Below are 24,516 nucleotides of genomic sequence, written 5' to 3'. Positions count from 1 at the left end.
TATCTCTCACCTTCCTCGGTCCCAGTCCGCCAACGCCAGCACTCATCCCGAGCAACCGGACCATCTACCTCGGCAAGGCTACGCGTGTGCAACCCCCCGGCTTGACTGTGTGCATCGTCGAATCGTCGAAGAGCAGTCGACGCGCTTCTGTGAATCACCACCGCGCCTTCTACGTGCGCAGCTCGCAAGGCACACACACCAATATTGACGTGAACGGAGGCGACTCGAGTGGAGTGCACGTTCACCCGTCGTTTGTTTCGTGCTTGCACCGCCGACCCCTTTCTCAGCTGTAACAACAAGGCGCGCTAGACCTTTAGAAAGACTAGTGAGACTTGCAGTAGTCTCCTCCTCCCAACCAACAACAAGCATCAAAGCAACATGCCGTCCGAAAAGTACCACGACGCCCAGTCGGGCTATGTGAATGACGACCTCGCGCATGCCGTCCAGGACGTTGTGCAGATCTCTCGCAACGGCTCGAGCCAGGCCCTGCCGTCCCGGTCCAGGCCAGCAGTCGAGCAGAACCCGTTCGAGGGCGGCGAGCTGGAGGCGTCGGGCCAGGTGCCGTCGTCTCGCCCGAAGTTTAAGAAAAGGTGAGTGCGCTGCGGCGCTGTGTGTGTGGAATGTTCGTCGCCAGCGAGAACGGGACCCTGCCCTTGCGAGTTTGAGCTCCTTATGAGGCGTACAGGTGTATCGCTATGATGGGGTCGCGTGGCTCAGCGCGCAGTGGTCGAAGGGTGGATGCCAAGAGTTCTCCCGCCTCGCCTCATGTATGGTGACTGTGAGGCCTTACGGCGGAAACCCGGCACTTCCATCCCCTGCCCAGATCGCACGAGCGTCGTCTGAATCCCATTGCGGGGGACGAGTAAGGGTGGCTGGCGCTTTGGGCCGCTGGCGGCAGAACGGCATGAAGTCCCATGAGGGACAAAACACCCAAGCTCAGTTCGTTCTCCCTTTGTCCCGATGGGAGGTTCGTTCATGAGCCGCTATCGAGCAGTCCTCTCTTCCTCCCATCTATTCATTCTATTCCGGAGTAGTAGCTGACATGGCCTTCCGTCAACTGCGTGCTTATCGCGGCGATCCACGTCCTCAATCCTACCCGCAAACGCCGTCCGACACTTTTCCTTCCCTTCCTTCGGTTCTCCTGAGTAACAGTTCGTCCGAGGACCGAGATGGCAGGTCCAAGAGTGGCAGCAGCAGCGGACGGAGTCGCACCGAGGCTTCTAAGAAGAAGCACGATGCTCTCAAGCTGTCTAAGGGCCAGAGCCGGGAGACGACCTCGAAGAAGGGATCTCGCCACGCCGATGTGATCGACCGATGGGATCCTACAGGTCTCGGCCATGCCAGTGAGTGGTTCTGACGCCCGAATCGCATGCGACGGAATGCTGACATCGCAGTGTGGCATCAGTGAGCATTTGCCTCCACCTGATATGAGTGTGTTTACTGACTTTCAGCTCCGGACCGTACGACGCCGCTGCTCCGTCGCGCAACCTCCACGGACCTCAGACTAAGGCTCCCATGCATGCGTTCTCGGGTCCCCCCGTCGCCCCTGTCGCCGCGCCGGCGCGCCAAGCCTCGGCGATCTCTATCGGAACCACGCCCAACCCGCGAGAGGACAATGGCGAGCAGGCTGTCGTTGGTGGCCGCCGGCCCAGCGGCGCCGCCGCTCGCCGCCGCTCTAGTGGAGGACTCTCGAACCCGTACTCCTCCAGCTTACCCGCTAGTGGCGGATTCTTCCCTGACACTCACCACGAGGAGGCCGAGGAGGGTGACTATGCTCGTCGCGAGCGTGAGCGTCAGCGAGAGGAGAAGTACAGGGCGATGAAGGCGGCCTGGGGTATTGACACTCGTAAGTGGCCACTTGGCATGCAAAGAGATCAGCGCTGACTTGTACAGCTGAGCCCTTCGAGGACTTTGGTTCTTCGCCACGAGACGAGCCGGAGTGTAAGTTCGACTAAAGCCAGTGGAACTGACCCCAGTCATCGACTCGTTTGAGCGGTCCCGCAGCCCGCGCTCGCCTGGTGGCAAGAAGATCGGCTTTGGTGGCGCTCGCAGCCCGCCCATCAACGAGGACAGCGCAGAAGACTTTGTTGGGTCGCACCAATCTCGCGGGTCGTTCTCTCGGCCAGGTGGCGGCGTCAAGCGTACGAAGAGCTTGATGCAGAGACTCAAAGGCATGGTGCGTCCTAAAACAGATACAGCGGGGCAAACGCCACGACGGGTCCCTCGGTCTCAATCGATGTCGGCCGCTCCCGGCGCGTTCCCGTCGCCGGATCAGAGTGGGAAGGGTGTAGGATATGCTGGACACATGGTTGGGGCTCAGGCAATGAGTCCAGGCGACGACGACGACTGGGATCCTCGCGTCGGTTACAAGCCGATCCCCCTCCGACCCGAACATAGCAACGCACTCTGAGGAGTGTGCCGCTAGTGTCTCGGCAGCAGTAGATGTCGTGGTGGTGGTGGTGGCGGAGCGGAAAGGAAGAGGCGTTTGGTGGATCGACGCAGTGGACCGAGGGACAGCGATGCCCACAACCCGAACCTGTGGGTCTCGCTAATCACGTACCAGCGCGGAGACCGATCACACTCGCCCAACAAGTACGGCAACGACGTTCCTCCCTTACCTGCATCGCCTGGATCTGGTCACGAGCGCGCGCCGTCCGCTGGCCGCTCGCTAAGCCGAGGATCAAACGGCGGCGCCCGCGACTCGCCGACTAAGGGTTACGGCGACGAGCTGGAGCCGATCCAGTACGGTGCTGTTGAGGGTGCCGATGCCCGCGAAGAGCTCGAGAGCGAGCTTCCGGCGCGGCCCGCGTTCCCGCAACACAGGAGCAGCTCTGGCCACCCCGTCATGCCGGTCATGCCCGAGTTTGACGACCTGCACCAGACGCGATCAAACTCGTACTACGAGCCGCCGTCTGGAGGCGACATGAAGCGCAAGACCTCGATCGTGAAGCGTTTCAAGGACAAGGTTGCCAAGTAACATGTTGTGCCAGCAGGTATAGCTAGCTCCCCTATTAATGCTTCGTTTTTCTTCCCACCATCCTTCTCCTTCCGACCACCCCGCACCATTACATCAAACTACGTACGCACCTTTCACCTAATACCTACTTTCTCCCACCAAGTACCATTTCGCTCTGAGCCCCGAGGTTTCCCATAGACGATCGACCTACACTATTCCCAAAGTCACCGGTATCTGTTATTTTCGTTTCTCCTTGTGTAGCGTGGTATGGATTTGTTAAGCCTGCACAGTTGTCTGCACCGATAGTCGCTCCGCGCGCTCCGCTGACTGTGGGTCGACGAGTCGTCCGTTGCCCACGCAGATCCCCCGACAGAGGCGGACGGTACCCCGCACGGGGCATTGTGCAGAGGCGGAGCGACGTGACCATGAGGAAGCCTTGTGATACTCCGATGTTTATGCGAGGAACAGCCGCTTCGCTTGCCCCAACTCGCCGACAATGTCCCGCTCTGCTCTGAACCGGCACACCCGGCAAGTTTACGGCTCGTGCGTCTCGTACGGCTCGCTTGGGGGAATGCCTCGAAGCCGAGGGCGGGGAAGAACGGGATACTGTGCGGTTGCCAGTGTTGATCCGACGTTTAAGCTGCCTCTGGGCCAACGTGACGCGGTGGGAGGGGTGGGAAGTGACGGTATAACAAGGCAAAGCATGGTGGCCTGGGGGGGGGGCGTGTGACACTTCCCACAAACGTTTCGGGGCAGGTGACGCTGAGGAGCCTCGCGAGCCTCGGACATGGCCGAGATCCAGCGGAGCAGCTCTGCAAACTACGAGGCTAACTGAGAGCAGAAAGGAGAAGAACCAAGGCTCACAGCTCACACCGTACCGGCCCATCGGGCCGCTACTCTCGGAGCCCTCTCGGCTCGGCACGTTTAGGTGTTTATTGTGCAGAGGTTCAATCGAGGATATTCCGCTTGTGTCCCGAACCCTCTGCTCTTCCGCTTTGTCTGTAGCTGTCGAGTCTTCGGAGCAGCACGCGGAATGCACGCTGCACGTGTGACCTTTCCTCATACGCTGCTTATGAAGTATTGTCGCCTACGCTACGTCGTCCCGAAGCGCGAAGCGTGCGAGACCGTGAGGACGGTGTTGGCCCGCTGAGTTTTTCCGCACGCGACCCGCCGACCGCCGTCCGCACATGGTCCACTTCTCACCGGAGACGCAGACCTGCCTGGCGATTCTGCCGATCTACCTCCCGCCCCGTATCCCTGCCTCACTCGCCGCAGTAATGACATCGAAAGACTTTCGGGATATATATACTCGGGCCATTTTGGCCGCCCCCTCCCTCCCCTTGCTGATAACACATACACCATGCCTGTCCCCACTACGACTGCGACAACAACAACCGAGCAGCCGACGCTCAAGCTCCGCGGCGCCAAAACGCAGGCGTCGACGGCCGTCTTCCCCGACCTCGAGGCCAAGGGCGTGAGTCTACCCCCACGTAGCAATTGTTGACAGCCCAAGTACGCCGTGATCAAGAATGTCATCCCGCGCGAGCGCGCCGAGGCGTACGTTTCCGAGATGTACGCCTGGCTCGAGTCCTTCGGTCGGGGCTTTGACCGCAACGACCGTTCGACCTGGAAGCCAGAGCATCTGCCCATCTTTGAGCGCGGCGGCCTGTACCACCGGTACGGTGTGGGCCACGAGCAGTTTGCGTGGGACATCCGCTCCGAGCCCGGTGTAATCGACGCCTTTGCGAAGATCTGGGGCACGGACGAGCTGCTGGTGTCGTTTGACAGTGCGAACATTTCGCTGCCGTTTGGCTCCTCGCTGCGTGCCGAGCTCGCCAAGCCGTGGCCGCACTGCGACCAGTCCCCCGCCCGGCCGTGGCTGCACTGTGTCCAGGGTATTGTGAATCTGCACGAGAACGGCGCCCAAGACGGAGGCCTGATGGTGCTCGAGGGGAGCACGCCGCTGTTCGAGCAGTTCTTCGCGGAGCACCAGGACCTCATGCCCGAGGGCGGGTGGAGCGACAAGGACTGGTGGGACCACAAGAACGACGCCAGCCTGCAGTGGTTCTACGACCGCGGGTGTAAGTGGCACAAGGTCGAGGCGGGGCCTGGCGATTTGATCCTCTGGGACAGCAGGACGGTGCACTACGGCGACGTCGCGAGGGGGAGCGAGCCCCGCATCGCGACGTATGTGTGCTACAAGCCTGCGGCGGATATCTCGGCCCAAATGCTCAGGGAGAAGCAAGAGGCGTTCGAGAACTGCTGGGGAAGCACCCACGATCCCATCGACTTCCGCATCACGGCGCATCATAGCCCGACCCGCGGGTGGAAGCTCGAGGAGGGCGAGAGGACCATGCCCAGGCAGAGGCCCGTGCTCTCTGATCGCGCGCTCCAGCTTGCAGGCGTCAAGTCGTACTAGATACCCACCACTCGTTGTAATAATTTGCATGATACCTAATGACCCCCGCTACAGAGATTATATACAGAGACTGCGACTGGCGTTGAGCCGGAGGTCGTGGAGCGGGCATGGTTCGGACCGAGATAAGGCGGAAGTGTTTGGTCAGAGCGATCCGGCAGTGAGGAGCGAGTGCACCTCGAGATGGCGGACACAACGTGCGCTACATTGGCGGCCTACTTCTTCCCAAAGGTGTGCGTGTAGTGGACGAAGGGCGTCTTCTCCCCGACCTTGGTGTACAGCAGCTGCGCGCGGTGGTTGAAGTGCTGCGTGAGCCAGTACACCTTGCACGCGCCCGCTTTCTCGGCCTCGGCAAAGACGTGCTCCATGAGTCTGCGCCCCGTGCCCTTGTTGCGCACGTTGGGGTCCACAAACAGGTCGTGCAGGTACACAATGTCGTTCACCGTCCCCGTGTACATGTGCGGCATCCAGGTCACGAACCCGGACAGCTGCCCGTCCGGCTCCTCGGCGACTGCGCCGTAGAGCTCCACGTTTGGGTCCAGCATGCGCTTGAACGTGAGCGCTGTGGCGTCCTCTGCAATCGTCCGCTCGTAGTACTGGTTGTAGCCTTCCCAGAGCTCGCGCCAGCGCGACTCGTCCTTGGCCTCGATGGGGCGGATCGTCGCCATGTCGTGGGGTTTGTGTTGCCGATGCTAAGGTGGTGTTGTAGGGATATGAGCGAATGGGGACTTTCACCCGCAATGAACTGGAGTGATGTGAGGATCAAAGATGATGAGGATGCGGCTGACCCATTTCCTGGCGTCGATCTTCATATATCTGCGGCGGTGGGCAGTACGCGCATCCTGGCACATCGGGCAACTCCATTCCATGACGACTCAGCAAGTTGCGGCTAAACACGCCAATTTGCGGAGCATTGTATCGACTCAGTGCTTACTCCCCGCACTCCTACGCTGTCGTTGTTGGCCGTTGCTCGCTGTTGTCGCCTGGCACAATCAGGCAGATCTCTATCTCGGACGGGGATGCCAAACCTCGCCAAACGCGAACTATAGCGAGATCAGCTGAGCCGCCCGCTGAAATCTTAAGGATCCGAGAGACGGAGAGAGGTACCAGTCACCTGCCCACTTGGGTGCAGATGGCCGATAGCGTCTTGAACCTGATAGCGGAGCCTTCATCAGTCAAGCTCTGCTTATCAGTCGATCTCTGCACGAGAGTCGCCCTCAATGCTCAACTCTTGCAGACCGTGAACAATTCATCTATCATAGCCCACGCTCCGCGCTCCGGCAGACTTGGCCGCAGTCCGATTCCGAATACGTCATACCCGGACGAACGCCGATGGCGCGAGCCACAGCCGTCATTTTACTCCCGGGCCGGGTTACACACCCATCTTGCTAATCATTACCACGGCCGCGTCCAAGTCTCCACTTGAACAAATCCATGTTCGCCGCTCGCCGCCTGGCAACTGTTTCTTCGCACTTTGCCTCTGTCTCCGCCCCCCGCGTTAGTGTAACCGCATCCGCCCGTCCCCAGCTCTTCGCTGCTGCTGCCTCCCCTCGCAACTCTGCCAAAGTGGGCTCCTCATTCTCCTCCGCCGCATCCCCCGAGGCCATGTCCGACGCCAAGACGCTCGTCGACAACGCCATCAAGGACAACGACGTCCTGGTGTTCTCCAAGTCGTACTGCCCTGTGAGTATCCCGAGCTGCTGCGCTAGCAGCGAGGCCCCGACTGGCTGCGTGTTTGTCGAGAGGTGCACGATTGTTGAGTACTGACCTCATCGCAGTACTGCAAGCGCGCTAAGGCTATCCTCGAGGACATCACCCCCGACGTCAAGGTTTACGAGTGAGTTGCTGAAGCTTCATATGTGCAGAGAGCTGACTCATCAGGCTTGACGAGATGGACGATGGATGTGCGTACTAGCTTACAAAGTCGAGTGCGAAGCTGACCCCCAGCCGTCATCCAGCAGTACCTCAAGTCGCTGAACGGACAGGGCACCGTCCCCCACGTTTACATCAAGCAGCACGTGAGTTTGCAGAAGAGAGTGAGGATAGATCCTCTCGACGCTGGAAGTCGAGGAGGAAGACGACGACGGGTCTTGCTCCTCTGTCCCAGGTTCGATGGAAGGCGAATACTTCTACTTCGGACATCACGGGTATCCCCTGCCTCTTGATGGACCGGGGGAAGGTAGCACTCGCTCTCACTTGCACTCGAGGCGTCGGCCCCCTGCATGGAAAGACGGCGCGGATTCTTCCTTTTCGAGTCGGACCTCAGAGAAACTTGGCCATGTTCAGTTCAGCCTATACTCCTTCTGACGACACAAGCTAACGCTCAGTTCATCGGTGGCTGCTCCGACCTCCAGGCCATCCCCAAGAACCAGCTTGTCAAGCAGATCAAGGGCTAAGCGCTGAGCTCTGCACCATGTGCAACGGAGTGCCGCGCCGCACAGTTCGGCGCCGGTGCGCGTCGCGCACGATCCTTAGACATCACGTGAAACTGTCTTGATGCTAGAGAAATGAAGAATGCTGCGTGGGGACCCGAGGATGGTCCAGAGCGAGCCGCGCGAGCCGCCCTCTCGGCCGCAAAGGTCGGCGAGCGAGGCGGGCAAAAGCGAGACATCAACTTTCAACGCTCGAGCGCGGCCCAGTCCTGGACTTTTCTCGTCTGAGCTGCGCGCTCGGACTCTACTGACGCCTCGGCCCTGCCTGCTGTACTCTTAGCAGGCTTCGATTCGGATTGGCCGACGCGGTAATCGTCGGTGGGAAGGAGGGGCGTTGGTCATTAACCTCGGTCTGCTTCTTGTACTCTTGAAACAACGGCCGAAGACTGACAGACCGTGGCCTCGGATGACTAACAGCAGATACGCAGCATTGAGGGCGGCATCAGTGCCTCAAGCGCAGTAAGAGGGCACGAGCCTCGTGCCAGCCGCGTGCAGCATGTGTGCAGACAGCATGGCGCGGCGATCCGTCATGAAACAGAGGCGTCTGGAGTAAGCCTGGTAAGCCGCGTTGAGCCGACCGCGCGACTGCAGACGGCCAAAAAAAAATCGAAAAATCGAAATGAAGAGCCAGGGTTGGGAAAGGGCGTGAGGGTGTGAGGGTGCAATGTTGGAAACTGGGACTCGGCCATCAAGCCGTTGTCCTCAAGTCGCCGTGCTCGGCATCGATTTGATTCGTAGTTGAGCGAGGAATGCATCATGTAAGGGGTTACAGGGTGGAGGGGGAAAGCGTGGAAGCGTCAGAAATCTCTCTAACGCCCAATCAGAGGGGCAGATCTTGTGCTTTGACCAAATTTATGGAGTGCACCCGAAGTCGTTGTCGCTATTGTCATGTCGAGAGCTTTGAGTGACTTGCAGGGGGTGCAGACTAAGGCTCTGCGTGTCTACCGGGCTTGGCTCTGTTGCAGGGTGCACGCACTGGACAGCCTGCCGGAAGCAGTGCTGCAGCAGCATGGGGGTTTGCCATGAGGGGCGTGGGAGGCGCAGGGAAGGCGCTGGACGGGGATGGTTGATCAGGTGACTGGGTGTTTTCCAAAAGTGGGGGTCAGCCAAGTCAGCTCAAGTCAGGGCTGGGTGGGCCCCGGATGCGAAATACGTTAATACGTTTACCACCACCACCAGCAAGCAAGCAAGCAGCCACGACGGGATTGTAAATCCAGCTTTACCACTTTTCCATACCTGCGACTACCTTATCCAGCATACCTTCACGCTTGCCCGATCAATCCGCGCATCCGTCGTCTGCGTCTGCGTCGTCGTCGTCGTCGTCGTCACCTTCGTGTTCCTTCGCAAAGACCGATCGACAGTCGACTTCCGATCCCCGACACACTTCCCTGCGACCACTGCCGCCGTTATCGACACTACCCATAAGACGGCGTCTAATCTTTGATATTCAGGATTGATCCGCTCCTCCATCCGCGTATCCCCCCCCTTCCCCTTTTTATCAGTGTGTCATCCAGCTGCCCCTCTCGCCTTCCCCCGAGCAGCGACAGACGGCTCGACACCGAAGCACACACGATCTCGACATCACCGCCCTTGAACACGCACACACCTTTCCCCCGCATACTCAACTCGCAATGGATGCCGCCCGCTTCGCGGCTCCGGGTGCGAACGCCGCGGGCCCCTCCCAGCCACCGCAGCGCCAGCCAGCCAAGAAGCGTGCCCGTAACAGCCCCGACGGCCCCGGCCGGACAGCGACGGGGACAACAGGCGCCGGCGACCTGTCCAAAGTCCGAGCCTTTGCCGCATGCCGCGCCTGCCGGCAGAAGAAGGTCAAGTGCCTGCCCGGGCCGTCGTCGGGCGTGAACGGCAACGCCGCGTGCCAGCAGTGCATCATGTCCGGCGCCGAGTGCGAATACCAGCCGACGCGCGACCGCGCAGCCTACTCGCGTGCATACGTGCAGGACCTTTCCGGTCGTGTGCAGCAGCTCGAGGCGCTGCAGAGCCGCTTGCTCCCGCTCCTGAATGCCTTTGAGGGAGGCAAGCTCGAGAATCTCGTCACGGCCAAGACCGAGCCGAGGTCCATGAGCGACGACGAGCGCGACATGAGCGGCGACTCGCGTCCCCACTCGCCACGCGGAGACGACGATGACGACGAGGGACGCCGCTACACGCAGGACGACCGCGGAAACTTCCGCTGGATCGGCCCCTCGAACACACTCTCCCTCCTCGACTCTTTCGACCAGGAAGTCAAGGCCCAGCCGTCTCGCGTTACGTACCGTCCCGTTCACGACTCGACGCGCGCCTCGTCCCCTGCAGACTCGGCACACCCGTACTTCGGCCCTGTCGCTGGTGCGGGCGTCATTCGCGCGCTTCCCGGCGTCGAGGAGGTCACGTTCCCGCCAAGGGCCGAGGCCGAGGCAATGGTCGACGCTTACTTTGCCGAGGTCCACCCCGTTCTGCCCGTGTTACTCGAGCCCGACTTCAGGCGCCGGTTGAACCGCGCGCTCGACTGCGCTGAGGCAGGCGACTTTGGATCCATCCGTGCAGGAGTGAGTACAGCTGCAAGGTGCCGAATGATTAGCTGACAAAGCAGTTCCTTGCGGTCGTGTTTGCGGTATTCGCGCTCGGAGAGCGTGTCCTGGTCACGTCGCGTGCGTGGCAGCGCGAGCGTACCAAGCAGCGCAACAACGAGCCGGAAGGCGAGACGATCCAACCGGGCGACGCCGAGGCCGGTGTCATCTGGTTCGAGCGGAGTCAGGTCCTCCACTTCTCGTCATACCGCGAGGTCGACCTGTACCAAGTGCAGTGCCTGACGCTGCAGTCTGCCTTCCAGTCTGCCGTCAACGACATGCCCATGAGCTGGCTGCTCGCGAGTCAGGCGCTGCGTGTCGCCCAGGACATTGGATTGCATGTAAGTCGCTACGGGCTTTACGGTTTGCTGACGTCAGTTTGACGCTCCGAGATTCAAGGTCTCGCTGCAGGTCAAGCAGCTCGGCGCGCGTGTGTGGTGGTCCGTCTACGGCCTTGAGCGCATGATCAGCATTACGCTCGGCCGCCCCGTGTGCGTCGACGACCAGGACATGGATATTTCGTACCCGCTCGCCGTTGACGACGAGACGCTGTTCAACCTCGGCGAGGCACTGACTGAGGAGGCGGGCAACCTGCCCGAGGAGCCGGCCGACTGCACCATGTCGGGCTTTGTCGCGCTCACAAAGCTGGCCAAGATCGCCGGCCGTGTCGCGCAGCTCCTGTACCGCCCGAACCACTCGCGCTCAGTTTCGGACCAGCAGTGGGCCGAGAACCAGCAGAAGACGATCGACAAGCTCGACCGCCTCCTCCGGGACTGGTTACAGAACGAAGTGGTAAGCTTCCAGTGCGTCGTTCCAAGCTGACAGCAGCCGCAAAAGTACAAGGACGCCTCGTCGTCGCGACCGATCTCGCTCATGAGCGCGGCACTCAGCAATGGCTACTTTGCCGTGCTCCTGACGCTGCACCGCAACTTGCTCCCGTCGAACCCGGCGTTCGCTCGCCCGCGCCCGAGCCCGTCGTCCCAGTCGCTCGCTCACTGCGTCGACGCCGCGCGTTCCGTGATCCACGTTGCGACGCAGTCCCGCGTGCTCGTGCCCGTGTCGCACCACCTGGCCGTTTTCTGCCAGTACTTGTGGAGTTCGGCAGTGATTCTGCTGCTGTGCGAGACTCGTGCCCGCGAGCAGATCGTCATCGACGCGGTCGGCGCGCACGTCGAGTCGTGCCACCAGGCGCTGCGTGCCCTCGAGCCTGTCTGGCCGGGATGCCGGAAGCTGCGCCAGCTGCTGACCGAGGTCGAGGCGCAGGCGAAGCAGGTGCGTGCCGCTGCCGCGCGGCCAAAGAAGCGCCCGTCGTCCAAGGACCGTTCCAACTCGGCCAAGAAGGCTACGGGTGCCGCGCCCAACGCGCCCCAGGCCCAAAACTGGCAGCAGCCGCAGCAGGCCCCGCCCCTGACCGCGAACCAGGTGTACAGCCTCAGCCACGGCGGGGTCAACAACCCGGCCCTCGCCCCCGGACTCGACGGCACGTTCAACCTCTTCGACGTGGGCGACATGAACTTTGACGGCCTCGAGATGCTGAACGCGTTCACGAGCGACGCGTGGGCTGTGCCCGCGACGCAGTCTCCGCTGGAGGTGGGCAGCAACACGGGCCAAACGCCGACATCGACGGGGCCCGCGGCGCCAGGCCAGACGCAGAGTGGCTCCATGCCCGCCCCCTCTGCGCCAGTCAACGGCTCAGGCCTGGGGAGCATGCTGAATCCTTCCCCGGGTACGGCGTCGGGCCCCCGATCCCGCGTCCTCGGCAGCGTCAGCAGCGACAGCAGCGCGCCCCTCGCCGGCCTCCCCTCCCCCAGTGCGGCCGCCACGGCGACTGCGAACTGGTTCACGGCCGGCTTGGGCCAGAACGCGGCGCCGAGCCCGGGACCCGCCCCGAATGAACTGGCCGAGATGTGGGCGCAGATTGCCGGTAACTCGTTTGATTGGGGCGCGGACCCGAATGTGCCGTTTAACATTTAGAGGGTTGCTGGAGCGACTGGTGCGATTGGCGCGATAGCGCCGGGAGCGAGCGCACAAGCGCAGACCATCGCTCTCAGTGCCATGGGGCTTGTGGCGACTATGGCGCAGACAGTGGCGGTGCGCAGGAGCGGCAGGAGCGGCGGGAGCGGCGGGAGCGGCCGGAGTGGTCACGACAGTGGCGAGATGGGATAGAGAGAAGGGTGGTCAGTAGGGAGTGTGAGCGTGGAGACAAATGAGAGAGAGAGACGGAGAGAGAGCACAGTAATGAACCATAGAACAACTGGATCCCATCATGTATGACAAGACCTGGCCCCGAGTCAATGAACGCCGCACGTCCATGTCCGGTCGGAGCTTGCTGTGTCCTCGGCGGGGCGGAACATCCCCTGGTCCTCTCGGCCTCCACACAGATCTTGGCCCGCATCTACGCCAGTCGTGTCATTGTACCCAGGGAACGGGATGTGATAAGATACAAGGAATACATTAAAGTCTACATTACGTCTCAAGCGGAAGGCTCGGGGGGCGGCGCGGTCTTAGTCTCAGCACCGACGCCAGTAGAGCCAAACCCGCCCTGTCCGCGAACCGTCTCATCAAGGTCCTCCACCTCAAGCGCAGGCGCCATGCGGACCTCCTCGAGGATCAACTGGGCAATGCGATCCCCTTCGTTGACCTTGAACTCCTCATCGCCCAGATTGAACAGGATGACTTTGAGCGGGCCGCGATAGTCGGCATCGATCACGCCCGCGCCCGTGTGGATGGAGTGCTTGGCTGCGAGCCCCGAACGGGGGGCTACGCGGCCATATGTGCCCGATGGGAGGGCGATGGAGATGTCCGTGTCCACCATTGCTTTTCCGCGCGGAGGCACAGAGGCGGGTCGAGAGGCGTACAGGTCGAACCCGGCTGCGAGGGCACTGCCGCGCGTGGGGATCGTGGCGGAGGGGGCGAGGCGCTTGACGCGCATAGGCTCCGACTGGCATCAGTACACAACTCTGCAAACATCGTTCGGGACTGTCCCGCTTTAATCCTCCTGCAATGAATGGCTCTATCCACGATGGTGGGTGCGAGATTAGGAGGAGACCGGGTGACTCACCAGAGCACTCTTGGCACAGGCACAAGCGGCCTCGGCCGCCTTGCCGGCGTTCTTGAGCATCACGGGCTGGATAGGCTGGGGAGGGGGCGAGGGGAGCTTCGCAGTGGCCTTCTTGCCCTCGACGGGAGTCTTGCTGGGAGTAGAGACGGCGACCATGTCGATGTTATTGTGACAACAACTTCCTGAGGATGCGAAATCAAACGCGTCTCGCACCCCTGCCTGCGCGACGCGTCCGTCATGTATGGCATTATGCTATGTGCCACGCGTCCTTAATGCCGCAAAATCCGATCGCCACCACCCTCGCTCAGGATGTTGTTGTGACGCAACGATTCATGAACAGCTCGAGATTTCTGATCAAGCAACGGACACCATGAGCACCACCATTGAGGAACTCCAGAACGACCCGTTCTACCTCCGGTAAGAAGAGCTGAGCTGTAGCGCCGGCTGACTCGGCCCAGATACTAGTGAGTAACCTAGCTTCCTCTTCCAACTCTTCCTGCCGCTCCTAGCCTTCCTCGCTTCCTCTCGATCTCATCTTCGGGACACACCGCAGACACAATGGGCTGGAGGCATGACCAGGGAGATAACTTACATGGCTGCTTCGCAGCTGGGAAGAACGCTCGCTGACGCTCGCTCAGCACCGGACACCAGGGCCAGCACGGACACGAGTTCCTCGAGTTCGAGTACACGCACGGAAGGCTGCGATACGCCAACAACTCAAACTACCGCAATGACTCGTTGATCAGGAAGGAGGGTGAGTATGCTGCTGATGGAGGTGGTGCCGGTGGCGGACTCGTTGGCTGCAAACGGACGGTGCCGACAGCAAACTTGGCAGTCATCTCTCGTGTGGGACGGTGCGAACGGCTGTTGTTGTTCGTCACTGTTTGTGTGTCTCAGTGAGGGCTCGCTGTGTCCACGGACAGCTGCTGAGACGATGTGGTGACAGCCCACACGTCGTAGCGCCCCTCTTTCTCCGCTGGTGTTGTTCCCTTCAGCTGACCACAGTGTACGTCGGCCCCGCCGTCGCGGAGGAATTCAAGCGTATCGTGCGCGACAGCGAGATCACCAAGTGAGCTTCCTACGCACCATGAAGCTGACAAATGAGGGAAGACGACGCGCAATGGCCTAAGAAGAACGTTGTCGGTCGTCAGGAGCTCGAGGTCAGGATAGACAAGGACCACATCTCGTTCGAGGTGAGTTGACCAAGCTAGAACAGTGGGCCATACAACTGACAGCCCAGACGGCCAAGATTGGCTCGCTCGCCGATGTCAACGACAGCGAGGACGCGGAGGGTCTCCGTGTGTTCTACTACCTCGTCCAGGACCTTAAGGTGAGTTCGACGGACTGGCGGCATTAACTCATCGCAGTGCTTCGTCCTGTCCCTCATCACGCTGCACTTCAAGATCAAGCCGAGTGAGTACCCCATGCCTGAGTTATACAGCTCCGACGGTCGGAGGTGTTTAATTGCGCTGCCAGAAGAGGGGTGGAAGCTGACCTCTCAGTCCAACAATAGACGATGGAGGAACGAGGGCGCGTCGGACGACACTCGAGTGGTATTCTTGATCTCAGCCTGAAACGAGACACCAGGCTTTGTAGACGCAGCAGGCGGCGCAAGCATCATGCATATGTAACAATGGAAATCAGCGGGAGCCTCGGTTACAGCCGTGACAATGACATAGGTGGTGTTGGCATTGAATGCTGCGCTAGATCTACCGAGTGGCTTTACTGGTGAGGGCGGCGCAACGTTAGTGTGTAAGGAGACAGGCCCTGGAATCATGGAACATGACGATAGGATTTGGCTGGAACCGGGGCAGGCAACAGCCAGCGGAGACGATTGGCCGCCGCTGTTTCTGGGGCAGCGCAGGCCGAGCTTGGTCGGGCATTGTTGTTGTGTGTTGCGTGTTTCGTCGCTCGGCACAAGGAAGCACCGAGGAGGGACAGAGGGACAAGGGAGGGGATGGAGAGTGCATGGAAGGCAAAAGCAGGTTAAGGTTGCATGTCAGAGGCATGGACGGGAAGCGCGTCGCTCGCGGATGTGGTCTCGGTCTCTGGGTCGCGGTCGCACTACTGGGGCGTCGGGCAGGCTGCTCGTCTGCGACGGATAGAAGCTCGAGACGCGAGTTATGGAAGCAGGCGTGCTGGTTCGGCGTGCGCAGCAGGCAGCGCAGCAGTGCTCCCCTGTAACAGCCACCGTTAGAGATCCCCGTGGTGCAGATGAGGCTGAGCAGAATCGAGAACGGTGACATGGTCCAGGTATCTTGGTCTTGGTGCAGGGTTCGAAATCAACTATCCCCCGACGTTCTCAGCATCCTCAAGCATCAACAATCGTTGCACACAACAAAGAGCGACAGGTAGAACAACATCAAACACCCCTGCAGACGGGACTCTGTTGTCCATCCAACTTTGTCTGCAACTGCCTCGAGCTGGCCCGCTCCAAGCCAAGCTCTCGTATAAGATCTGAAATTGGAATCCAAGTTCGAAATCGAAATCGGCAGCGGGGGCCGCTCGTTGCCGACCATCAGTGGACCGAAGCGCCTACCGCGTACTACGGGCCTGGCTGGACCCCGGCGGCGGCGGCAGTAACTCGCCCATACCGCTACTACTCTCTCTCTCTCGCACCAGACTACACTCTCGGGAATAGGAAATCACCACACTCCAATCCTCCTTTATCTCATTTGTCTTCCCTCCACTCGTTTCATCCAGTCGTCTGCACCCACACACCATCTCCCCCCGCCGACGACTGCATCGACGTCTCTCGGCCCCGGCACCACCACCCCCCAAAACACGCCCCTGCACTCAGCGCACTGTGACACCCCCGCCGCCGCCCCCCTCCCAGTGCCGCCGCATCGGCGATCGCTCGGGCAACTCCCCTCGAGCTTCAGACTGCCCTCTTAACATCTTCCTCCGGTCCATGATTTAACAACACCACGCCCATTCAATCTGGACTTTTGCATCACACAATCTCCCTCCCACCATGCCCCTCCCCAGCGGGACGGTGCCGGTCGCGCCCAGCGCCGCCGACACGCCCCCGCCCCCTGCTTTCCTCGTCCGGTTCCCAGAGGACACGTGGGCCAAGCTCGCCGCTGCCGACGGCGAGGTCACAATCACTGTCGGCGATGACATGGTGAGCACAATAGAGGTCTTCCCAGCGCTGACGAATGCATAGACTCTGAACCTTCCTGGTCAAGAGCCGATCCGGCTCGACTCGCAGACGGCCCAGCAATCAGAACTGTACGCCTTTGACCCCAGCGCGCACCAGCTCGCGCCTATCGGCGTCGCGGACGCGCGATTATCGGTCCCGTTCTCCGCCGCCTCGGTCGGGCGCGCTGCCGAAAAGGTGCGCCTGCAGAATGCCGCGCTCGACGCCCAGCGAGAAGCGCGGGCAGCTAGGGTCATGGGCAACAAGCCGTCGTCGCACTCAAGACAGACGAGTCTGAGCAGCCTGCCGCAGCGGCCGTCGCCGTCGCCGGCCCCACCAATGGCGCGCACGCTTAGCGGGCCAGCCGCCTCGACGCTCGGCAGCAGCATGGGTGAGAAGATTCCGCTGAAGACGCGAGTCGTGCAGTTCCTCGCGTTGGGTCCGACGACCGTCGACGAGATCCTCGAGCACACGCAGGGCGACTACAACGATGTGCTGCGCGTCGCCAAAGTGATCGGCCTCCATGACGACGGACAGTACCGCCTTCGACCAGCACAGTACGCCAAGATCAAGATTGGGTCGTGGAAGTATACCCACGACGAAAAGGTGCGCGTGATTGCGCTCGCGCGACAGGCGTTCGACGAGCTCGGCCTCGCCCCCGATGCCGAGGAGCGTGACGAGCTCGACCAGAAGGAGCGCGAGGCTCTCGGCTCCACCGGTTCCGGCGCCTCGGCCTCGCCCGCCCCGCAGCCCGCGCCCTCCCTCTCGCCCGTCAAACAGAAGCAGCTGTCGCTGTCCCCGCAAAAGCCCCTCCCGAGTCTGTCAAGAAGTGCCTCGCCGGCTGGAGCACCCGCAGCCCCCGCTCCGACGAAAAAGGCCGCCAAGGCTGCCGGCCCCAAGACCAAGGTCGCGAAGCAGATTGCCAAGATGCGCAACGACCACATCGCCAAGCAGCGCAGCAGTAGTGTCACTGGCGCGTCGCGAGTTGCGTCGCCGTTGCCGGGTGTCGAGGACAGCGATGAGGAGCGGGAGAAGGAGAAGGAGCGAGAGAGGAAGAGGGAAGAGGAGGAAGAGAAGAAGCGGGAAAAGGAGCGCGAGGAGGAGCGCAAGCAAAAGGAGCGCGAGGCCGAGGAGCGCGAGCGCGAACAGCGCGAAAAGGAGCAACGCGAGAGGGAAAAGCCGCCACCGAAGAAGCGCGCGACCGTGTCCGCCGCTGCGGCCGCTGCCGCCGGTCTGCCTGAGAAACCCGTCTCTGCCATCAACGCTTCGCGCAAGCCCCCATCAGCGGAGAACGGGAAGCGCGGCGACAAGCCAGCAGTCGACAAGAAGCGCCGCAGCACGCACGACTACACTTCCAGCGAGAGCGACTCGGAGCCGGAAGCAGGCGAGGTTCGCGGCCGCGCTCGCACCAAGAAGACTGTCGCCGTGACCAAGGAGCGGAACGGCAAGGCGAACGGACACCGCGACTCGACCGGGCGGAAGCGCACCTCGCCCGTCTACACGAGCAGCGAGGACGGGCTCGCCAGCCGTCACCGTGACAACGACAAAGGTGAAGAAGGCGAACGGCGCGAGCAACGGCGGCGCGACGCCGGTCGGCCGTGCCTCGACGCCGAGCACGGGCGCGCCCGACCCCCGCACGCTGCGCGAAAAGTACGAAAAGCTGTACGCCGAGTATGAGCGTGTCGGCGAGCGTCTGGCGGGCTTTTACGCCGCCGCCGAGAGGATACGCGATGGCTCGCCTGGTGCCGAGCCGTTCAAGAGCAGCGACGTCCGGAGGGACGCGGAGAGGTATGAGGAGATGCACCGCGAGCTGGAGAAGATTCGGGCGTGGTTTAGTTAGGCGGCGAGCGGCGAGCGGAGCGAGCCGTGAGTCGTGAGCCGTGTGTCGCGAGCCGTGAGCCGTGAACTCCCCTTGCATCACCTCACGGCGCATCACCCCGCCCACGCCTAAGCCTCCCGAGCCAGCACCAGAGTCGAACAAACAAAACGTGCAACAGTTCAGACTTGCACAGCAGAGAGAAGTAGAAGAGAGGGACCACTGTTGTAACACACAACCCAACCACACCGACACTTAGACGTTGTACATATAATCGAATACATCCTGCCATCTCAATTTCGTAGTACAGGGCGGCCGACGGGGCCAACGGAGGACTGGACGCGCATGCAACTTGTATCCAGCACGAAGCTGATCGAGCGGAGCGAGATCAGCGAGCAGCAAGCAGCGAGCGGAGCGAGCTGGGAGTCGGCCGTGCAAGATGGGGGCGACTGACGTGGACAGAAGAACATATAAGGAAAGTATCTCGATACATCTAGAGTAGTCTACTCGTCCTTGTTCGCCTCCCTCCTCTTCCTGCCCTTCTCCCTAGCCGCATCAATCGTCCTCTCCCTCCCCTCGGCGTCTTCACTCTCCGCAAACGCCTTGAAGAGTTCAAGTACGACGGGGAGGATATTGTGTCTCCTGAGACTATTCTCCATAGCCCCTCTGGCCCTCTTGCTCTCCTCGTGCTGCAGCTGTTCCTGGATCTCGTACTTCCTCCCCTCACTCAGGTCCGGCTGGGCCAACTCGGCCCTGAGTCTCGGGACAGGATCGGCGCGCACGGCGAGGAGGTTGAACATGACGCTTCCGGGGGGATACGTTTCGATGCGGGCCTGGATCGTCTCGCGCGCCGCGTCGAGCCAGTTCTCGCCCTCGTCGACGGGCGCGTGCATTATCGGCGACGCTTGCAGGCCGTCCAGCTCGTACAGCAGCCCGTGCACGGGCAGATACGTGATGAAGTGGTACGCGTCCTCCTTCGCTTCGTCCGGGACTGCGCTTGGGTCGAGCGAGAAAGGGGACGTCTTGGAGAAGGAGTTGTGCACTTCGCGGATCTGGTCGGAGGAGGCGACGACGTGTCCCAGGCTGTGTGTGGGTTAGCTGTTATTCCTTCCGCTTAGCTCCGCCTAGGCCTTGGCTGGACTGTCGAGACCCGGCTGCCCCGCCGGGGAACAATGGGTAGTGGGTACTCACTCCATCGAGCCCATGCCCGCGCCAAACTCTTTCAGGTTGCCCAGCTCAGATCCAATCTCGACGCCGGGCGCGTCCACGTTCATGACGGCGTTCAGAGCAGCGATCGTGCCGCACGAGTTGTTGATGACCTGGGTGTCAGCGATGGCCGGCGAGCGGCGAGCGGCGAGCGAAGCGAGCGGCGTCTCGTGAGTCCTGAGCTCGTCTCGTCCGGGTGTCTTCCATCGGCACAACAAAGCGAGTCCTCGGAAAAGCAAGACCAGAACTGGGAAGACGCCAGGAGATGCCAGGAGATGCCGGGACAATGAACATGAGACAGCCCCGACGCCTCGACGCCGCCTTCGACGCCGTCTCGGCCTCTACTCACCTGGTTCGCAAACCACACCCCGCTATCGAGCGCATCGACCTGCACGCCGGCGCGGTCCTCGGCCCCGCCGCCGACATACTTGAACAAGAAAATCAGCGCGTAGATCGGCTGCAGCGGCGCGAGCGTCTCGGCGTCGAGAGAGTAGAGGTCGTCCTGGGATTAGCGCTGCGAGCGGGGCGTAGCGAGGCGAGGCGAGGGGAGCAGCCGTGAAGTGACGCGAGGCGACGCGTAGCGAGGCATAACTCCCGAAAGCAATATGCGATGTAAAGCCTTAAGAACCATAGAGAGCCATGGTCATGACAAGCGAGGACGCAACAGCGATAGCGCAGCCCAGCTGACGCTGAGCAATCGTCCTCGCCTCCTCGCGCCTGACGGCACCGCGGCGCGGCGGCGCGGCGCGATACTCACAACTTGCAAACCCTTCACGCCCAGCTGCCGCAGGAGCTCCGAGAACACCTGCGGGTCCGACTCGGTCAGGCACCATCCGTCCTCCATTGTGTTCGTTAGTGGTGATGTGGTGAGTTGTGAAGTGACTGACGGTTACAAAGGCTACAGTTTAGCCAAATGAAATCCCGCGCGCACGGGGGGCCGCAGGCGCGTCATGTTGCCGCTTGCTCCAGGCACGGCCTCCACTTTCCTTGGCTGAAGCTTCATCGCTCACAATGAGCGTTGCATTGTCCATCGGGAGTGCGTATCATGCTTGGCTAATTGGATGGCTGCTTGCTATCCATGCTATGCGAAGGAGCACTTGGAGGATGCTTAGATGGATGTGTGAGCGCGGGCGGAGCGTGCGGAGCGTTGACAGGGGACGATCAGTGGCATTCGTTCAAACCACTCGCGCCGCCGCTTCAGCGCCGACTTCGATGAGAGCCAAAATGATGCATGTCATGGGTCATGGGATATCTTTTCGCTACGTAGAGCTTATGCGTGTTCTACGGTGCGCTTCTTCTCTCGTACACCTGCGCATCTGAGACAGTGCTGCGCCTCACGTGACGCCGCCGCAGTCTGAGTGTGGCACCGGGATTTCGGACCGTGATCCACCCAAGATCACACTCCACCGTCGCCAACTCCTCATTTCTCGTCCGGACTTGCGCTCTTCGTCTCGCAAACGTTCTGTTTGCACTACGACCACGTGTCAAGGAGCAGCCTATTGCGCTCCTTTAATAGCTTGAGCTCCTTTGCTCCCTCGGCCTCGGACCCGCCCTTCGCGTCGCCGAGCATCTGGGCGATCCGGGCCTCAACTTCACGAGCCATGTTCTTCGCGTCACCACAGATGTAGACGTACGCACGACGCTCGAGGATGAGGGGCGCGAGCTCCTTGCGCGCGGCCCAGATGAGGTCCTGGACGTAGATCTTGGAACCGTCCGGCTTGCGCTCCGGGCCGCGGGAGAAGGCGACCTGCATCTGGAGCTTGCCGTCGAGCTCGACCTGGTACTTGGGCCACTCGTCCTTGTACAGGAAGTCCTCGTCTGCGCGCCTGCACCCGTAGAAGAGGAACATGGGCGCCCAGTCCTTGAGCGCGTCGGGGCCGTTCTTCTCCTTGGCGCGCTGCGCGAGCACGACGCGCTCCTGCACAAAGCCGCGGAAGGGCGCAACGCCGGTGCCGGGGCCGATCATGATGATCGGCACCTTGGGCGAAGTCGGGAGGCGGAAGGTGCTCCGGCGCACGTGCACGGGGACGCGGTAGATGTTGTCGCGGAAGTGGAAGTCGCGCGGGCCACTGATCTTGTACGTCGGCATGCCGTCGAGCTCGATGCCGGCGACGCCGCCGGCGAGACCGCCGACCTTGACGTGGCCGTTGGCGTTGCCGTTCGCGTGGCCGTTGGTCACGGCGAGGTTGTCGCCGCTCTTGGTCTGGTCCGAGGCAAGCTTGATGTTCTGGATAAAGTTGGTAGACAGGCCGTACACCCAGCGCGGCTGCGACTCGTGCGCGAGCGAGGGCTTCGACTCGTATTTGAGCACGACGGCCGTGACGTGGATCGAGTGCGGGTGCATCTTGGACGACGACGAGATCGAGTAGTAGCGCGGCTGGAGACGAGGGATGACGGAAATGATGCGGTCAAAGGGAATGTCCCACTTGGTCACGTTCGAGTTGTCGGTGAGCTTGTCGCCGGCGGCGGCCTGAAGCACCTCGCCAAGAGTGAGACGGGCACCGTCGACCTCGGCAGCGTAAATGTCACGGTCCGAGCCCCAGCGGGTCAGCTTCTCCTTGGCGGCCTCGTTGGGGGCGTAGCGAGCAAGGAAGGCAACAGTCTGGCGGGAAGCAGTGGCGGAAATGTCAAGGTAGTGGCGGAAGATGGCCTCGTACGTGGCGGGAACGGGGAAGGGGACCTTGGCGAGGGCGGGGTCGAGCGACTCGACGGTGATCGCCTGGGTGCGCTTGTCCTGGAGACCGAGAATGCTGAGCATGCGCTCAGTCTCGACATCGGGGTTCGAGGGCCAGACACCAACGTGATCGCCGTGCTGGTACGTGATCGGGGTGCCGGTCGTGTCAAACTCAATGTGGACACAGTTGCGGTCGGCGCCGACCTCGAACAGCTCGCGGGCAGTGTGGACGGGGGCGGGGTACGGGTTCTTCGAGTCGTAGGAGCCAACAGGGGTCGTGGTACCGGAAGCAGCAGCAACGAGGGCACGGGGGGACAGCTCGCCGTGGAAGATCTTGTTGGCGGGGACGTCCTCGCCGACCTCGGTGACCTCAAAGTCGGCAACATCGCCGGCACCACCCTCCTCAACGCCGAGGCGCTCGGCAAAGGCAACCCACATGTCGTCCTTCCACGCGAGATAGTCCTCCTCGAGAGCCTTGTCGTCGTCACCCTCACCGCGCTCGCCAATGCGCTTGGCGCCGAGGGCGGTCAGGCGCTCGTCGAGCTTGCGCGCAACAGCGTTGTAGTGCTCGTAGGTCTTGTTGCCGAGGCCGAAAACGACATAGTTGAGGTTCTCGAGGGTGGAGCCGTTGGAAAACTCGGGCTCCTCCTCCTCGAGGAACTCCATGAGCTGCTGCGCATTGTCGGTCGGCTCGCCCTCGCCATAGGTCGCCATGACAAACACGACGGCCTTGTCCTCGGGGATCTGGTCAAGGTTGCGGAACTCGTACTCCTCCGGGTCGCACACGAGCGAGCTCACGCCGAAGCGCGACTTGGCCTCCTTGGCGAGACGGATCGAAAACTCCTCGGCAGTGCCGGTCTGGGAACCATAGAAGACGGCGCACTTCTTGTTCTGTTTACACGTCAGCAATGCCGCTGCTAAATTCGCGAGGTCTGGCTCATTGTCACACTGGTTACATTGAGCGGCGGCTTCCGCGGCTTCCCAGGCCCGCCCCGGCCGGCGGGCATCTCTCCTGGCACGGCGACGGCAGATCTCCGCGTCTCCCCGAGTCGCCGCATCAGGCGGACATCAAGGATCAGACATGGCGAGAAGCCGTCTCACCGTTGACCCGGCCGTCTAGCTCGTTGCGGCTAACGGTCCGGAACTCGGGAGAAGCAGCCGGTGACTTGGGCGGGGATTACAGTGAAGGCGCTGGGAGCTTTCTCACTCCTCCACGCTTGCAGCTGTACGCCCTCTGCCCACCGCTTGCCGCAAATAGCCCAGTGTGAAAGAGAAATGTTACTCACGCCGCGCTCCATCTTTCCAACGAAATCACGGGGGTCGCCCTCCTCGTCAGCACCGGCTCCACCGCGCTTGAGGGCGGCATCGGCGGCGGTCTTGGGCTTGCCGCCGATGAAGGGCAGCGACTCGCGGAACCACCACAGCAGCGGCAGGGCGACGGCCAGGATGAGGATGACCAGGTCCACCTGCGACATGGTGATAGTCGTGGGTCGGGGGGTGTCAGTCGAGAGTCGGGGATGGCCTTGTGCGATGCAGCCTTTGTCGGTAACGGATGTCGGGGTGGCCGAGGGTGTAGTGCAAGGGAAAAGCGTCGACAAGAATGTTCTGCCGGATGGGAAGGACGGAAAAGAAAAGAAAAAGGAGAAAAGAGGAAAGGAGGAAGTAGGCGCCAAGGAGGACTGCTGGCGATGTTTCTTTAGGGACTCGCGGCCGGACGCTCGGTGGTGAGATGATCGTACGAAAAGCGCGACAGACCTGAGCCGTACGGTGCCGGGGTTCGGCGGGCTCGGGGGCGCGGGGCGCCAGCCAATACAACGATCCCATGGCTGGGCGAGAGCCCACCCACACCCCACCCGGCCACCCAGCGCACACGCTCGCCCAGCCCGTCCTAGGCGGTCCTGCACGTCGCCGCCATGCATGCATGCACGCAGACAACCGACTCTTTGTGCGGTTATCGCGCTTTGGTCCCGCCCACAACCTACGGTGGCCACTAAAAACCGGCCAGCGCGGCCGGTCCTCCCCGGGGCCGACCGATCCCTATGTGCCCAGGACACACCCAGGACCCGGCCTGATGCCCGCCTTTACACCAAACCCTCGTCACTGCCAAGCTCCAGTACTCCACCGTACAAGCTCCGAGATCCTTTATCTGATTTCCACTTCTCGGCCCGCCTGCCTACCAAAGGCCCTGTGCCTGTTCGTTACCCCACGTATGCATGTGACCACAACCTACCTTCTTCGCCCACCGCGCC

The 24,516-nt window shown here is 61.6% G+C and overlaps 11 protein-coding genes across 11 annotated transcripts; 7 read left to right on the top strand and 4 right to left on the bottom strand.

Moving 5' to 3' along the window:
* Window positions 1-378: 378 nt before the first annotated feature.
* On the top strand, window positions 379-776 carry A1Q1_03532 (uncharacterized protein; the record flags this gene model as incomplete). The annotated part of the gene is made up of 2 exons (XM_014323330.1): window positions 379-590; window positions 686-776. The coding sequence occupies 2 exons, from the start codon at window positions 379-381 to the stop codon at window positions 774-776; spliced, it is 303 nt and encodes a 100-aa protein (XP_014178805.1).
* Window positions 777-1,042: 266 nt separating this feature from the next.
* Window positions 1,043-2,977, top strand: A1Q1_03531 (uncharacterized protein; the record flags this gene model as incomplete). The annotated part of the gene is made up of 6 exons (XM_014323329.1): window positions 1,043-1,343; window positions 1,395-1,404; window positions 1,452-1,846; window positions 1,899-1,941; window positions 2,005-2,176; window positions 2,564-2,977. 6 exons carry the CDS (start codon window positions 1,043-1,045, stop codon window positions 2,975-2,977), a joined length of 1,335 nt encoding a protein of 444 aa, XP_014178804.1.
* A 1,339-nt stretch (window positions 2,978-4,316) lies between these two features.
* A1Q1_03530 (uncharacterized protein) lies at window positions 4,317-5,375 on the top strand (the record flags this gene model as incomplete). Its single annotated transcript, XM_014323328.1, has 2 exons — window positions 4,317-4,430; window positions 4,485-5,375. 2 exons carry the CDS (start codon window positions 4,317-4,319, stop codon window positions 5,373-5,375), a joined length of 1,005 nt encoding a protein of 334 aa, XP_014178803.1.
* A 212-nt stretch (window positions 5,376-5,587) lies between these two features.
* Window positions 5,588-6,040, bottom strand: A1Q1_03529 (uncharacterized protein; the record flags this gene model as incomplete). Its single annotated transcript, XM_014323327.1, has 1 exon — window positions 5,588-6,040. The coding sequence occupies one exon, from the start codon at window positions 6,038-6,040 to the stop codon at window positions 5,588-5,590; it is 453 nt and encodes a 150-aa protein (XP_014178802.1).
* A 766-nt stretch (window positions 6,041-6,806) lies between these two features.
* A1Q1_03528 (glutathione transferase) lies at window positions 6,807-7,768 on the top strand (the record flags this gene model as incomplete). Its single annotated transcript, XM_014323326.1, has 5 exons — window positions 6,807-7,055; window positions 7,151-7,209; window positions 7,254-7,276; window positions 7,320-7,390; window positions 7,664-7,768. The coding sequence occupies 5 exons, from the start codon at window positions 6,807-6,809 to the stop codon at window positions 7,766-7,768; spliced, it is 507 nt and encodes a 168-aa protein (XP_014178801.1).
* A 1,667-nt stretch (window positions 7,769-9,435) lies between these two features.
* Window positions 9,436-12,345, top strand: A1Q1_03527 (uncharacterized protein; the record flags this gene model as incomplete). Its single annotated transcript, XM_014323325.1, has 4 exons — window positions 9,436-10,350; window positions 10,395-10,712; window positions 10,771-11,163; window positions 11,209-12,345. The coding sequence occupies 4 exons, from the start codon at window positions 9,436-9,438 to the stop codon at window positions 12,343-12,345; spliced, it is 2,763 nt and encodes a 920-aa protein (XP_014178800.1).
* Window positions 12,346-12,844: 499 nt separating this feature from the next.
* A1Q1_03526 (uncharacterized protein) lies at window positions 12,845-13,588 on the bottom strand (the record flags this gene model as incomplete). Its single annotated transcript, XM_014323324.1, has 2 exons — window positions 12,845-13,306; window positions 13,433-13,588. The coding sequence occupies 2 exons, from the start codon at window positions 13,586-13,588 to the stop codon at window positions 12,845-12,847; spliced, it is 618 nt and encodes a 205-aa protein (XP_014178799.1).
* A 214-nt stretch (window positions 13,589-13,802) lies between these two features.
* A1Q1_03525 (mago nashi domain-containing protein) lies at window positions 13,803-15,006 on the top strand (the record flags this gene model as incomplete). Its single annotated transcript, XM_014323323.1, has 6 exons — window positions 13,803-13,849; window positions 14,071-14,186; window positions 14,543-14,625; window positions 14,673-14,762; window positions 14,800-14,845; window positions 14,909-15,006. 6 exons carry the CDS (start codon window positions 13,803-13,805, stop codon window positions 15,004-15,006), a joined length of 480 nt encoding a protein of 159 aa, XP_014178798.1.
* Window positions 15,007-16,406: 1,400 nt separating this feature from the next.
* A1Q1_03524 (uncharacterized protein) lies at window positions 16,407-18,248 on the top strand (the record flags this gene model as incomplete). The annotated part of the gene is made up of 2 exons (XM_014323322.1): window positions 16,407-16,556; window positions 16,599-18,248. The coding sequence occupies 2 exons, from the start codon at window positions 16,407-16,409 to the stop codon at window positions 18,246-18,248; spliced, it is 1,800 nt and encodes a 599-aa protein (XP_014178797.1).
* Window positions 18,249-18,890: 642 nt separating this feature from the next.
* A1Q1_03523 (ubiquitin-specific protease) lies at window positions 18,891-20,437 on the bottom strand (the record flags this gene model as incomplete). Its single annotated transcript, XM_014323321.1, has 4 exons — window positions 18,891-19,470; window positions 19,579-19,793; window positions 19,943-20,095; window positions 20,351-20,437. 4 exons carry the CDS (start codon window positions 20,435-20,437, stop codon window positions 18,891-18,893), a joined length of 1,035 nt encoding a protein of 344 aa, XP_014178796.1.
* A 627-nt stretch (window positions 20,438-21,064) lies between these two features.
* A1Q1_03522 (electron transporter) lies at window positions 21,065-23,742 on the bottom strand (the record flags this gene model as incomplete). Its single annotated transcript, XM_014323320.1, has 2 exons — window positions 21,065-23,158; window positions 23,554-23,742. The coding sequence occupies 2 exons, from the start codon at window positions 23,740-23,742 to the stop codon at window positions 21,065-21,067; spliced, it is 2,283 nt and encodes a 760-aa protein (XP_014178795.1).
* Window positions 23,743-24,516: the final 774 nt, after the last annotated feature.

This window comes from Trichosporon asahii (assembly GCF_000293215.1).
Source record: "Trichosporon asahii var. asahii CBS 2479 unplaced genomic scaffold scaffold00056, whole genome shotgun sequence".
NCBI lineage: Eukaryota > Fungi > Basidiomycota > Tremellomycetes > Trichosporonales > Trichosporonaceae > Trichosporon > Trichosporon asahii.
Note: the sequence above shows the minus strand (reverse complement) of the source record. Positions and strands in the feature narration are given on the sequence as shown.